Source organism: Pelecanus crispus, chromosome 2 (genome assembly GCF_030463565.1).
Source record: "Pelecanus crispus isolate bPelCri1 chromosome 2, bPelCri1.pri, whole genome shotgun sequence".
NCBI lineage: Eukaryota > Metazoa > Chordata > Aves > Pelecaniformes > Pelecanidae > Pelecanus > Pelecanus crispus.
Window position 1 is genome coordinate 100348117 of NC_134644.1, and position 15600 is coordinate 100363716.

The 15600-nt window shown below is 39.8% G+C and overlaps 1 protein-coding gene across 2 annotated transcripts in view; it reads left to right on the forward strand.

Moving 5' to 3' along the window:
* Positions 1–15600, forward strand: part of FHOD3 (formin homology 2 domain containing 3) — a 406597-nt gene that overhangs the window by 196578 nt on the left and 194419 nt on the right. For both annotated transcript variants that reach the window (XM_075704917.1, XM_075704918.1), the window contains exon 5: positions 8995–9100. In XM_075704917.1, the coding sequence (XP_075561032.1) occupies positions 8995–9100 (106 nt within the window). The remainder of the gene's footprint in view (positions 1–8994; positions 9101–15600) is intronic.

Sequence of the window (15600 nt, forward strand, 5' to 3'; positions counted from 1 at the left end):
AAGACTGTAGACTGACTTTTCTCCTTGGTCTTCTAAGAATTTGTTGTATGTATCCAAAAGGAAGAAAACTCTTTATGAAGGAAAACCCAAAATCTTAAAGGACCAATTCTTCCTTCATATACAAATGAGACACATCTCACTAAGGAAGAAAAAGTAATAAATGAATGGGAAATAGGTGGTAATAAATGGTGCATTGGACCTTGATAAAATAATACATATATGAGCTGAAGGTTTTCAGGTTTTAAATGTATCCTTTTCTCATGGATGCCCAATAGGAAAGAGCAATTATTCTAAGAAGTTACTTTAATTTCACTAGACAAGACTACTTTTTTTAAAAAGGAAAAAAAAAAAAAAGAGATTGTTAAGAAAGTTTTAAATGTTTAAATCTTTTCATAAATGTATGCAATATTTGTTGTCTACCTTCTACCATACTTTTTCTTCTTTTTTTGTTGGCTGGAACCTGATGTTCTAAACATACCTTAACTGTGTCTAATAGAGACCGATTTGATTCTGAGGAATCTCAACAAATCTCATAAAGCAGGATTTGATTCCTATCTATTACTTATTTCCTCAAGATTTTTTTTCATATGCTGCAGGACAGCTACTGGGATAGCTACATGGCTAATGCTGGATATCTGAGGTATCTGCATACCTGTCATTTGAGGAATTTGAGAAATCTGAGAAAGACTTTGGGAAGTCTTTGCCTTACTGAAAAGTTATTCATACAAATGCCTTGTTTCAAGTTTTATAAATATTTAAGAATTTTGACAGATGAAAATAAAAAATCCAAAGATGTCTAAACCTCTTTCAGATTAGAGTTCTTCCCTATATCCTCAAGCTTGAAGAAATTCTGTCTGTAAGAGAATTGCATATTTGTTTCGAGGTATTAAATACTGGATATGTTTTCACACATTTTAATTTGTAAAGTAATGTTAACTATTAAAACATTTATTTTGCACCCATGTATTCTTTCAGCTATCCAAAAGAAATTGCAGGAAGGCATACAATTTAAAATGTGTCCCTATGTAAAGGAGGTGTGAAATAGTAGGTGTTGCAGCTTCTCTGCTTTGCCAATGGGGAACACTGGCAAATGCTGTATTTGTTTTGCTGGTATTTTTAGCACAACACAAAATGTGTTCTTGAGAAACAACAGAATATTTATTTTCTGGACTGAGGGTATATCAGAAGGGAGACTACAGGGCATTAATGGCTGTAAATCAAACACTATTTTCGGGTGAATTTCTGTAACTTTTTATTGGTGCCAAGGTAGAAATCCCTAACAAGCAATAGTGTGGTCTGCATTTGAAATGTTTTTATCTTGGAAAGAAAGAAAATTTATGTTTTAATACTTTAATGGCCTGGTGTTATCATTAGCTGGCACAGATGTGCTTAAAAGGCTGGCAAAAAAATTGCTGGCATTTGGTGATTGCTACTTAGGGAACTGATTCATGGCAAGGATATACAGCGGAACTGATACTTGAAGGTGAATTTTCGTTGTAATCATTGCTAGAAGCCAAACTTTGCATTGCAGGTTGCTTAAATATATTACCCCACTGAAAGTAAAGGGGGATGGTCATTTCCATGCATGCTGTTGTAAAATGTTGCTCCATGTAAATAGATGCGAGAAAAAGGAAAAAAAGGGAACAGTGTAAAAATACAGATGTCTTTATATCACGTTATGGTCATGCTTTTACAGAGATGTACATGTAATGAGTTGGGAAGGTGTAAAGGCTGGGGGAGAGAAGCAAGTAAGGAGTGCGGAGTCAGCACGGAGGAGTGTAGGGAAAAGTTTGGAGGGCAGAGGAGTGGAAGCTGTGGCACAGCCAGTGAGGGCAGTGAAGCAGCTGAAGTGCATTTGCAATGAACAGAGATATCAAGGGAAAGGAGCTTCCATTGAAGGACAAACTATCTGCTTGGTGCCCATCAAACCCTTCACCACTAAAATGCTTCTGCCACTGCCTCAGTTAACTCTAGCAGCTGACTGAAATTTCGGGACATCCCAGTCTAGGGCACCCTTCTTCTCCAGGAGTTCTTCTTCTATGTGTGCTGGAGTGTGGGGGAAGGAAGACAACAACTGAACTTGCCTAGCATCCTTATCTTGGGGTAGTTTCTGAGTTGCCGAGTGTCAGGGAGTGAAAATACTTGCCTTGGAGAGATGGACTCTTTGTGACAGCGGAAGACTCTGCTCTTGCTACCCCTGAGAGCTGTGTTTGGTTCATCCTCTAAAAGTACTGTCCGGACTCAAAGTATAGAAGAGGTTTCATGGTTTAATACAAGCCTTGCCTGGTTAACCACCGGCTCACCTGGTCCATACATAGATGTGTTTTGTAGCTGCTTAAATAATTTAGGTTGAAATGGCAATACAGTCTTGAGGGACTCATAGGACTTAAGTTTATGTATGTATGTGTATATATATGTGCATGTGTGTATGTTTTTGGAATTATTTCTTTCCAGATTTGTTTGCAATAGATGACTTGGCTTTTAAAATGGACTGAAATAAATGGTGACAATTGAATTAGATAGTATCAGGCACTTCTGGATTGGCAATCTAGTATTTTAATTATATCAATAATTTTGGAGTCCAAAGAACAGAACTATAGTTTGAAGTGTGGGAAAGTAACTATAAATTATATCTTGGCGGTCCATGTCCTTCAATCACTTCCTGACTATGTTTACTCAGTTTTGAAGCCAAAATGAGCTTTTCTAACTGCAAACGTTGCAAGCCAATCTTGATCTATAAAATGCAACCTGTTGCTTAGCCAGTAAAAAAGCTGGACTCCAGAAACGGTCTGGGATTTCTGTTTCTAATAGAGCACGACATAGCTCTTTTATTACTACATCATTGTAGCCTTGTCAATGGGAATAATTATTTTGCTGGTAAATTCAGCAGATGTGATGCATACTGAAGGCAGGTAGCAATAGTTTAAAATATTCTTGTGGAGGCTTTGTTGTGGTATATTTCTAACTTAGACTCTGGGGTCACAGAGCTAGGCAGCTGAAAGGAGGGCTGAGAGGAACTGGCTGTTAATTTTCCATTGCAACTGGAGCAGAGCATTGTATAAGAATTTGAAATTATATGGGGAACCTGTGGACATGAAGGCTCTCAGGTAATGCAAGTGCATTCTGGTCATAGCCCTGCGCTGCCGCATTGCTACTGCTGCCCATGACAGTCGGGTTAGGAACAAGCTATGGGGTTGTTTGGGGTTTTTTGTATACATGAGGGTTTGCCAGAGCCAGGGGAATGCTTAGGAAAGATCAGTAGATTTCTATTCTTCTTGCACTATTAGGAATAAGAAGGGTGGAGTAAGGACCTACCCATCATTGATGCTATTGCTAACAGAAACCGAGATTTTATCATTCTGCCTTTATTTGCTTAGTAACAGAGGATGCTTTTCAAGTATATTGGGCAGTAGTCCTGCATTTTACTTTTTTGTGGTGGAGCGCCAGATGTATTGTCATTTGAGATTTATGCCAGCGAAAGCCTGCAGTCGCACATGGTTTGCTCTTTGACCTGTCTCCTCCTTCCTCCCTTTCCTCGCCAGTCAGCTGCTGTCCCTCTGCTGCTAATTTACATCCCCAAATGAATGAAGCCTAATCCCTAATCCTTAATCCTCCTAAAACCAGCTGAACTTTGTGATCCTATCTTGACTTTGCAGGAGATTTAAAAACAAAAAAAAGAAAGGGTGAAAAAATGTCTTTTCAGTTCTAAAAAGGGTGGCCATCGTTTATATTTTTGGGGGGACTTTCTGCAAGTGCTCTGGCATTTTAGTGTTCCATGTATTTTTCCTTGTTACTTCATTTTTTTTCACATTGAGTGTAATCATCTGGGGTTTCTGTTTCAGTTCTGCCTCCTTGCCGTGCAGTGTATATTCCCGCAGGGGAATCTGAGGAAGAGGGGTTTCCAAGGAGACCTCACTCCGATGTATTAATGTAGAGTGGGGACAGTGCACTTTCCCAGCATACTATTTGATAGATGAACATAGCAATGAATAGAGATTTCCCTAGCTCCCCCTTTTAAAAAGCAGTACTTTTCATTTCTGGAGCCAGGCAGTGTCCGAACGAGCCATGCCCTTTCTGCCTGTAGGACCCTGTGTCGGTATGCTGCCAGCATATTTTCCTACAAGATTTCAGGCAGCAGAGGAGGATGCTCCTCCTCTTTGAATTGGGTAGGGTTTACATTTCTCCTCTTATGCTACATTGCACAGTGAATTGGCAATATTCATCTTGTCTTTTGCCTAGGTGAATTATCACAACATTAAATGTGAATGCGGTATATCTTTGTGAAGTTACCATTTTTGGTCTACAGACACAGTCAGAGCTGGCCTGAGAATCATAGTTTAAATCTGTCTTAATAGAGATGTTGTAGAGTGACAGGGCAGAGAGGGAAGCTCTTCCTCAGACAAGAGGGTGAAGTGCATCAACCGCTGGAGCTCAGTGTGGGTGCAGTCCCCTCCTGTAAGCCCGTAGGCAAAGCTTAGCGAGAAGATTCTCGTGGCTATGACTGGTACCCCAGCTGCCTGTGCTGCTCTCACTTCTAGACTGGTTTATTGCAACTTCTGCATTTTGGAAGGTTTGGTCGGTACAGAATGTGATTGCTGGCTCACTCAGTAACGTGTCATGTGGAGAGCACAGGCTGGGGAACCCCATGGTTCCTTATTTAAAGAAATGAACATTATAAAATGTGCAATCTTTAACTTTGTTACAGAAAAAGGAGAGGATTGTACAGCATAGGATTAAATATAGGAATGCTTAAGCAACCAGAAACAATGGGATAGTTTATGAAAGGAAAGGAAAAAAACATAAAAATGAGGTTCTCCTTGGTGGAAATCTCATAGACAAGCATCTTGTTATGATTTCTTGGAAAGACAGTACTCTGCACAGCTGTTAGCCACGTAAGAGAGAAATATGTATGCGCCTATGCAAATGTGAATATTCAGTTACTAATCCAGTTTCCCCAAATACTTGGAATAGACCTTTCACCAGGGCTTGTTATTAAAAAAAAAAAAAAAAAAAAAAATTAAAAAACTTGCCCTTGAGAAACTGTGTTCCAAAACCTGAATTCTTATTAGGAAGCAAAGCAACTTTCTTGTGGCAGAAAAATAATCATGCTTTGGGTAAAAGTTTTCAAACATATGGCCCACAGAAATAGCAGGCTTCAGAAAGATTTATCTTTAACAGTATGTAAACAATTTATCTTTGCACGTGGAAGCTGCACATCAGATAAGATGCATTCTTGCAAAGTGCCATTCCTTGAAAAAAAGTCTTTAGTCTCCACATTCAGATAAGACCCTGCAAAACTGCATTAGAGAATATATGAAATGGTACAGAGACAGGAGAACAGGTAGGAAAGAAGCGAATCCCACCTGCACTTCTTATTTGGCTAGTCGCACACAAACGTACTGTATAGACTGCTTGATCACAGGGTTTCTTGGGTCTTTTTAATAGCTAGGGTGAGTTATGCAGGTGAAAGTATGATTTGTGCGTTTTGCCAACCACATAAGCAAGCTTTAAATTCGCCAGTTTGAATATAGTTAATGTCTTTTTCATTATACATTGAACAAAAATAGAGCTCAATTACAAAGCCACGTACGCTGTCTTGTTTTTTCGTCCTTCTGAGATGCCTGAAGAAAAGGAAGGGATGCGATCTAGTCCGAATCTGTGAGTGAACGCGTAAAATATAGTTATCGGACGAGGCCACTGGTATCTTTTCGTAAAGACTTTAAGTAGCCAGCTTTTGTGTCACTGCACAATCTTTTCGGTTGCAGGAGCTTAGCAGGAAGCTTAGAGAGCTTTGCCTGTGTTTTGCTGCTTTTCTCATCAGTGCTTTAATGCCTGCTGATTAAGGGGTCATAAATCTTTGCAATATTAGCGGAGGAGTCCATTTCCATAGCAAATGACAACCTTTCCCTGCCTCCTTTTAACTGTTATCACACACATGTGGCAGCTACTTGTACATATCATTGTCACACACACCATATATTCTGAACAATGAATGCTCTTTTCCTTGAAACCTGAACCTCTTACCACTGCTAGAGAGTAGCCTTTACTCTTGGGGTCACCTTACTTGGCAAGTCAGTGAGTTAATGGGTCTGAAAAGATTATCCTAGACCAAAATTGATGTAAACATTCTCTTTTCAATGTAGAACGTATGGGCTTGGATGCCTTTCATCTTTCTTTGCACATTCCAGATGTTTGCTTCTTTCCTCTCATCATATATACATGATGGGATAGGTAATGTACTGAGTTCTGATTTATGTCTAGAGCATGATGTGTTTGTACTCCGCTTCATTACGCCTTCTTTTTCCCTCTTATTTGGGAAAGGAGAAGGACCTTAAAAGCCTTTTTTTAATTCAGGTTTGATTTGTTTATTCAGTGCTTTCAAAAAGCAGTCTGGTTAGAGTCCCTCGTCCCCTTCGTTTCCTCTGCTGTTCCCCTGCAATATATCTCCTTTCAGTCGAGGATGACTCTGTGCTGTAGTGGTTTACTCCTTTGGCTGCTTTGAAAAAGTTCCAGAAGGCAGATCTCACAATTTGCTTTGGGAAGGTCCTTGTTTAAAAAAAAAAAAAAAGTCACCAACATAAACCAGATCTTTAGCATTAGGTATTCTGAGAATTAAATGCTGATTTTTCCCCAGGTGATACCCTAATATGCATCCACGTCTTAAAGTTATAATGGGTATTTCAGTTTTTGATTTTCACTGAAGGTCAACAGCCCTTAATGGCTATGTGCTATTAAAAAATTTCTTTTGTTTTTGGGTTTGACCTGAAGGTCTCTGAAGCTGAACTGCTGTTAACTTCTCTACCATAGGGACAATTTTTTTGTATCATCCGAATGTCTATTATTTTTCCGAAACAGGCATGTTGGGTCTATTAACAAATGTCAGAATCCGCAGACCACAGTTATTCCTCCTTTTTCCTGTTTTTCCAGTCTTGCTTACTTGACTGTGAGTCAATCCAGAATAGATTTTTCTTTTTCCCCTCAACTCAAGGATGATGCAAACACACTTGATGCAAAACCAAAATGTCTACTCAAGTATCAATAAAAAGTATTTAAAGAACAAGGAAGTGTGCTCTGAGCTAGGATGCCATTACCATCTGAAAAAATAATTGTGGTTATTTCACTCAGTAGTTTATATTGTTATATATCTTCTTTCTCTTAAATTAGACAGTGGTTTCGTCCAATAAAATATGCATCTATTTGTCATCAGTTTTGTACAAAAACTATTTTGGAGGATGCTTTCCTCACAGCTTTCTTGATTCTGCACTAGGCTACCGATTTCTGTTAGTAGATGCTGCGTACTCTGTCCTTTCTGTCCCTTGCCCTTGCTCCCACCACTGCCCACTCTGGGTAAGAGAAATTTGGCACCTTCTCTCTTTAGCAGCAGGGAATTTTTAACCATTGACCTTGGCATACAGCATAACTTACTTTCTAGCTGTGCAGACTCCTGAATTACCATGGCGTGTAGCCTCAGTGTACCTGAACCCTGAATATAGTTTACTTTAAGCTTAGCTGACAAATTCCAGGGATATGTTCCTCTCTCTTGAGTTTTAGGAGAAACAAGATTAAAAATTCTTGAAGAACAAGAGATTATTTGAGTTTCTTTGAGTTAAAAACACCGTATACAAAGGGATGTATGGGAGGGAGCTGTTGCCTGGCTCCAAGGGGTGGCCAGGGAAGAGACTCCTCTGGGGTCCATGGGTATGGTTCTGCCTCCCTGCTCTGTTGGAGGTGGTTCTCCATCGTACAAGGTGAGCTTGAATGTTGTTTGCTATCCAGTGTGATTTGGATCTCTGTGTTGCATTCATGCACATACTTAGTTATGTATTTATTTGTAGTTGCTTGATTTTAAATCAAGTACCCCAAGCTTGGGGAGAATGAGCCTGACATATGGCTTTGATCATCAGAGAGTGTTTTATTTTGTGTCGTTTTCTTATCTTTCGAGGACTCCAGTTATAAAATGTTGTTCTGGAAGTTCATCTTGTGAATTTTGCCATCACTTGCTGCACAAATTAACTTGAGATAAATTTCTTCAGAATTAAGAGTTTGTCCTTTCAGTGATGGCATTGGGGAAAGGCTTTGCCAGAGGCCACTGCTCAGGATGGGACAGGCAGAGGTCCACATGTCCTGGCTGACGGTGGCCCTTCCTAGGGCCCTGTCCTGTGCATCAGGCCATGCTCTTTAGGTTGGCAGCTTGGCCAAAGATACAGCAGCCTCTGTGCCAGCCAAAGGTCCCCTGCTGTAAAAAGGTCCTCAGCTGCTCAATGTAAACAGCTGTCTTAACTCTTCAGTTCTCTTCTGGAATGGCAAAGGGAATTCCTTGTTTAACTCCCGTCAAATACTAAGGAGTATTTTCTCTTACATTCATTGTGTTTCCCATCATAATGTGGGAATATTATCTACTAGTGTTCTTATATTCAACACTGTACTTTCCCATTCTGAATGTAATGAATTAATATTACATCAAGATAATGAATATAATATTACATTGCAATAAACATTAAAATAAATTTATTACAATTTATTAAATTTACTAAAATAATACATTGCAATTTTTAAAAGTTTTGTTGTATGCACTTCAAATACTGAAACTGGAATTACGCTAAGGCATATAGATGGCCTTCTTTTGTTGATACTGCCACTTTAAGGCTTTAAGGATGTCTTTTCATGTCACATGATGAGATTTTAATATCAGGTAGAATGTCTGCAAGCCCTTAATGAAAAAATCAAAAGTCATGTTTTACAGATATTAATCTTCTGTAGTTGACTTAAAGGTAGAAGCTTGTTTTTTCTTGCTTTGCATCAATGTATTTAATTCTGATTTTAAAATTCAGAATTCTGCTTTTGGTCTTGTATGTAACAACTTCCATATCAACTTGCTTACATCACCTGAAATAAAGTCAGTGTTGCAGGCACACATCTGGTTTTACATGATGATACATCCTGTTTCTTTGTCTTTCAAAATTCTAACGCAGCTTTTCCTTTCTCCTGTGGCAGGATGACAAGGACTTGGTTCATGAGTTTGTTGTCGCTGAAGGTCTGACTTGCTTAATCAAAGTGGGAGCAGAGGCCGACCAGAATTATCAGAACTACATCCTGAGAGGTAAAGGAAATGCATCCAAAAGTTGTTTTTATTGCTCTGAAGCTCTCTCAGGTCTGCTGCAACTTGCCATGTTAAGATTGGACTTGATGATCTTAAGGGTCTTTTCCAACCTGAACGATTCTATGATTCTATGTTTCTCAGTTTGGTCCTGATTCTTGCATGTTATGCAGGAAAATTAAGGGGGGGATTGATACTCACCGCTGAGCAGGATGAACTGGAAAATTAAAAGATTGATAGTCTCTCCATTGTTCAGCTTTTCATGTAGATTATACTGAAAATCCATAATTCTAAGAAAGAAAAGGTGTTCTAAAGCTTTCAACAGGTAATTTTAAATGTCAAAGTGCACAGAGCAAAATAACTTCTTGGACTGGGATTGGTAGCTGTGGAATAAACAGTGAGATGGTCATATCTTAAGGTCAGTTGGGTGGAAAAAAATTTTAGCTAGCTGATATTTTGCAGTTAAACATGTAATCAGAGGTTTACATTCTGTTCTTTGCACTTAAAAGATAACTGGCAAAGGTAGGGTTTGGAGAGTGATGCGGCAAAGGTGTGTTACTGGATTAGAAAGCTGATTTACCGTGTTGTGGCCCAATGCCACAATGCATACAATTTTCATCTAACCAGGAAACCCAGGCTAAAAATTGGGAGAGTTCCTTCAGTGTTTTGAGCAGTTATGAGTGAGGGGAGAACAGTCACACCAAGGGATCTTTGCTGCTGGATGATCTCATAATAAACAGAGAGTGCTAATGAATGCATAGTTGTGGTGGATTGTTCATTTGAATTTTCTTAAACTGATGTATATAGCTGTCTTTAAAAATGTCACTTCGATGTATTTAGCTGCCAAAACTCAAACTACAAATTGAGGAGCAAAACAAATACCAAAATAAGGAGAAGGATTTTCTAAGAACCAAAAATGCTAAGTTATTGAAAGCAAGGATGCAAATAGTAAGTGCGGCTTCATGCAAAGAACTTGAAGATTAGACTGTACAAATACCAGCTTTTGGGGGTGTATAAGAAACCAAACCAGTACCACAAATTATGTTCTATGTCAGTAGTTGTACAGTGAAAATGTACTTGAATAGTAGCTTGTATATACGCAAAAGTGAAAGACTATTAACCACAATGAAACTAGACAAGGACACAGAAACATTTGAAAGAAAAGAGATTTTCTTTACAGCTGAAAGAAGAAGTTTCTGGGAGGAAACTGGCCATAGATGTTCTCAGAAAATTCAGACCAGAAGCAAAATAAAGGTGCTGTATAGGACAGCCTGACCTTTCGTCTAGGGGTTTACCCTTTATCATCTTGGCATTCATCTAGCATGGCTGGATGATGTCTTTGCCCTCCGGGTGGGTTCTGCAGCCAAATATTGAAAATTCAAAGTAATGAAGCCTGATAGGTGTTTACACTGCCTGAGTATCCAAGTGGCCTCATAATCCAAACATTGGATAGCCCCGCAGCTCTTCTGCTCCAGTGTCAGATAAGGTCCAGGGCACTGATCCTCACAGTTGGCAGAATGACCCGCTGATACCAGAGAAGTCAGTCACATCTGAGTGATCTCACCACACCATTGCACGTGCCTCCATCTTACTGACATCTCATTTGACATCATCCAGATATGGACTGAGAAGAATTAAAACTTCCTTCCAGATTGATCGCTTTTTCTTGTTACTAGGATATACCCTAAAGCATTCAGAATTCAGGGAGATCACAGTTGTCTCCTTCTTAGTGTGGCTTTTCTCGTTGTGCTGTATTTAAGAGCTTGGTGTCCATGGTCTGAAGTTGGAGATGTTCCACTGAATTCAGTGAACGATGAAACAAAGCCTTAGTGCCAGTGTCAATGGCATCATAAGGGAACTGCAAACTCATCTTGTTGCATTATTATTAACAAGTGGTCACAGCTTGTTCAAAATAAATTTAAACTAAACAAACCAGCACTACCACCACCACAACCAAAAAAAAAAAAAAACCATATGGAAGTAAGCCATAGAGCTAAAAACTTTATTTTAAGAAGATGCTTTTAGGGATTGGTGTCTTCTGAAATGAGGTCTTTTTTTCCCCCTCTTTTGCTGGTGCGAGAAGCTGAAGTTTCTCTCTGGGTAGTGTATCTATTACATCTATTACAATAATATGATGTTTCTGTGTGATGTGGGTTTTATTTCAGAAATTGAATTTGTCTTGATTGTCTTTCAGGCAGTTCAAAGCTTGTTACAACTCCAAGATTATGTCAGCTGGTTTGCAGTTCCAGGAGCCAGCATGTACTTTCTGAATAGGTCCACATGTGCGATGAGATAAAGATAGGTTTGGAAGTACAGTGTAGCCAGACTATCTTATCCAAATACATTGAGGAGGGTGCTGAAAAGAAACATTAAATACATCATGTAATAGTGTTTTTCTGGTATATTGTTTTTGGATGACCATAGCAATTGGTTGGATTTTTTTGTGACAGTCGTGTGTATTATTGCAGTGCTGCATTTTATGAAACTCAGAGTACTGGTGAATAGGTTAATAAATTTCACTGAAGATCAGAGGTAGCACTGAGGTGGTCCCATAAGCTCTAAACTCAGTGTTAAGTTATGGAGATTTTTAAAAAAAAAAAAAAAAAAAAAAAAGTCATGTCTAGAATTTTTGTGCATTACTGCTGTGGTGTCCTTGTCCTGCAGATCCTTTTGGAGTGAAATACATCCTCCTTATTTTCACTGCATTTAACCTGAATCATAAAGGGATGGGATTTCTCCTTAGGTCCATATTCTGGCTGTATTTCTCCAGCACCATTGGTGTAATTCTCTGTTTTCCTCTTGTGATCCAAACCCAGCTTGCAGGGCTTCTGACTGTAAATGGTAGTGTCGTGGTTTAGTCCCAGCCAGCAACTCAGTACCACGCAGCCGCTCGCTCACTCCCCCTACCCCGATGGGATGGGGGAGAGAATCGGAGGAGTAAGAGTGAGAAACACTCCTGGGTTGAGATAAGAATAGTTTAATAATTAAAATAAAGTAAAATAATAATAACAACAATATAATAATAATAACAGTAATAATAATATACAAAGCAAGTGATGCACAATGCAATTGCTCACCACCCGACAACCGATACCCAGACAGTTCCCGAGCAGCGGTCGCTGCTCCCCGGCTAACCCCCCCCAGTATATATACTGAGCATGACGTCATATGGTATGGAATAGCCCTTTGGTCAGTTTGGATCAACTCTTCTGGCTGTGCCCCCTCCCAGTTTCTTGTGTGCCTGGCAGAGCATGGGAAGCTGAAAAAGTCCTTGACTAGCATAAGCAGTACTCAGCAACAACTAAAAACATCAGCATGTTATCAACATTCTTCTCCTACTAAATCCAAAACACAGCACTATGCCTGCTGCTAGGAAGAAAATTAACTCTATCCCAGCCGAAACCAGGACAGGTAGCTATAGGCACAGCATTGCCACCTCCGCCTCCGGGGCTCGCCCATGCGGGGCTGCCCGTCTTGACTGAGCGGTTTCCGAGTGTTTCCTCTGAACTTGTTTGCCTGCACTCTTCAAGAAATAGCTTTGGACCTAGGAGGGAAGATAGTTTGGAAATGCATATATATGTAAGGGTTGGAGGTGGTTGAATGAGTTCCCAGGTACAAGTGATTTCTCAAGGACATTGCTTTCCTTTTCTGAAAGTCTGCGTTGTTTCACTCTGCTGTTTCCTGGTTGTGAATTTCTGCTCAGTGGTTTTGACTTGGTTCAAGCCAGACCAAGCTGCCAAAGAAATGACTAAATATGAGTCACAAAAGTTTTAGTTACTTTAATGGGTAAGTGAAGTGTGGCTTTTACATACGATACTAAGAAATCCAGACAGTTTATTGTCGACTGCTAGAGAGTGACTGTTTATTTCTGCTCGGGTCCCCTGAACTAGCATTGTTTGACAGTACCTTTCCCAAAGTGTTCCCTTTTGTCATGGTGTAGTGTATAGGCCCTAAGCCAGCAGTAGCCAGGACTTCTCTCAAGAGTTACTCTGTTGAAAGATGAGTTTAGAAAACAGGTTTTTTCCCTCCGTGCTTATTAGTTCTTCACCCAAAATTTACTCTAAGACATTAATTATTACAGAGATGTAGAGAAACTCTGTGTTTTGAGGGATTATTTTTCCCCACAGACACAGGCTTGCTGCTTCTCTCTCCCCCGCCCCCTTCCTTTTTTTCCCCTTTGGTGACAATTATCCCAAAGAATGATAAACTTCACTCAAAGCACTGAAGTTAGAAGTTTCTGTCGCAGTTACAAGATTGCAGTAGGGTAGTTGTTGGCTAAATATTCAAAAATAAATGGAAATGGGTGAAAGATAGATGAAAATGTCCACAATTGATGAGGATTAATATAAGTCTTACTGTAATTTTGAAGATGCTCTGGATATAATTTTGAAATCTTCTGTTCCGTGCACAGAATGAGAAAGCAACACATGAAATGCCAGGGCTGAGCACAGATTAATTAAATAATTGGTAGAATTATGGCAGTCTTTGTGTTTTCTGTTAATTTAGCTAGTGCTATTGGGAAGGTGAGAAAGAAAAGCAGCTTCTTTAGACCAAGGTTTAATTGTTTTAAAAATATACTGATAAGTGAGGTATGGGGTTTCGGGGATCAGTCTGCTGATACCATGATGTAAGAAGTTCTACCTGGTGTAATCCTGTCCCGTCTGTCCCTTGCATCCAATGAGGAGATTGTCAAAAGGTCATGCAGCCTTTTTTTGCAGAGCACATTTGTGTACTTAGATCCCTAATTGCCTGCTTGTGGATTCAAATAAGTTATTTAGTGGTGTCCATAATTAGGTGAAAGCTAGAATTTCTTCTTGTGGTCTGAAAGCACAACCTAGGTGTCCAGTCCAAGCAGGAAGAGGCCTTGACCTTGCTACAGCGCAAAACATCAAAGAACTAAGGCTGAGGAAAAGATTAGACCATCATTCTGTGCTTATACTAGACCAGTTTTGAATCAAATTCTGCCTTTGGATGCAGATCTCTGATTTAGCGATAGCTGTGTGCTTATATGGACATAAGAATCTGGGTTTAAAGTGTAGATGAGACATGGTTTTCATTTTGTTTGATGTTCTTTATTTTGTGCTTTGTGGTGTTTGTTTTGTTTGTTTCTTTTTAAAGAAGAAATACAGGAAAAGAAGTGCTTGGAAGAAGGCTAAGAATTATGATTTGAGGCAATATTTCTGCTTTAAGTTACCCCCTCCCCCAAAAAACAAACGCATTATTATAATCTAAAATTAAAGATGGGGTATATAAAAAATTTTGATAATCTATGCTTCATTCAATAATCTGGACATAAAAGCTGGGTTGCAGTAGAACCAGGTTTGGTTTTTCCTATCATGGGCCTACTGCACTTCTGATAAAGTGTTAAAGTCCTGGTGGTCTCTACGGACATCGGAGCAGCGCAGAAGATGGTCCCGGGTAAGGGATCTGACATGCTCCATACTCCTAAGTTGAACATACAACATATGGCTATCTTGTACATAGCTGACAACAACAAAAAGTGAAAAGAAATTGCTGTAAGAGCTACTGATTGTAAAGCAGAAAGCGATTTTGCTGTTGGAATTAGGAGATGGCGAGCTGTTTGACAGGGTGGTTGGACGTGCACAGGAGCCACCAGAGTTGGTCAGACTCGCTGATGAATGCCCAGGCAGGGGGTCAGGTTTTCTAAAGCCACAGGCGAGCGGCTCAATCAGACATGTACCAAAGCCACCGACAGTTAGGCCTATTTATAAAGGCAGAGACATGCGATCCCACCTGCACGCCAACTTTAGAATGAAGGGCTGTGCTGCGTATTCTGGGAAATCAGATTAAATTCCTGAAACGACTCGGTGTTGGATGGTAAAAGACCATCTGGTTACTGTCTGTCACCAGGACACTGTGTGGCCAAAGATGTCAAGGAGCTAGAGGAAGTCGAAGGTGAGGGTGAGGTTTTGCAAGCGGGTGGTGGAAGCTGCTGCTGATAACCCTCTTGTTCTGAAAGCCAGACATGAAGTTATCAGTGAGCCGGTGGCATTTCTGCATTGAGCCAACTGCTACTAGGAATGCTTGGGGTTTATAAGTGTGCTCTCTGTAACAGGGGGGGATGATCCATTTCCAGGAATCGTCTGGCTGTTTTTATCAAAAAGACCCCTCGTTATTACAAGGACATGAATGCTTCCAGTGCTCTTGAATTTTCCTCCCTCTCCCTGATAGATTATGTGCCTTTGGCCTTTTGCGTTAAAGGTTAGGTATTACAAAGCGTTTAGCATGGGGAAGCACGTTCTTCTGTGGTAAATGTATGTGAAGCATTGTATCGTCAGCAGGGTTTGTGTAAATATCAAAAGACTAGAAAAAAGGTATTTGAGAGGCTGTATCTATCTATGTAATGTCAATAGACATGTCTTGCTGGGTTGGTACCACAGCAGTAAAACAGATGGTAGTAATGTAAGTTTAGTAGTGAAGATGGAGCTAATACTGTGTATCGTGCATACCTTTGCATTATTCCTGTTTCACTGTGAACTAGA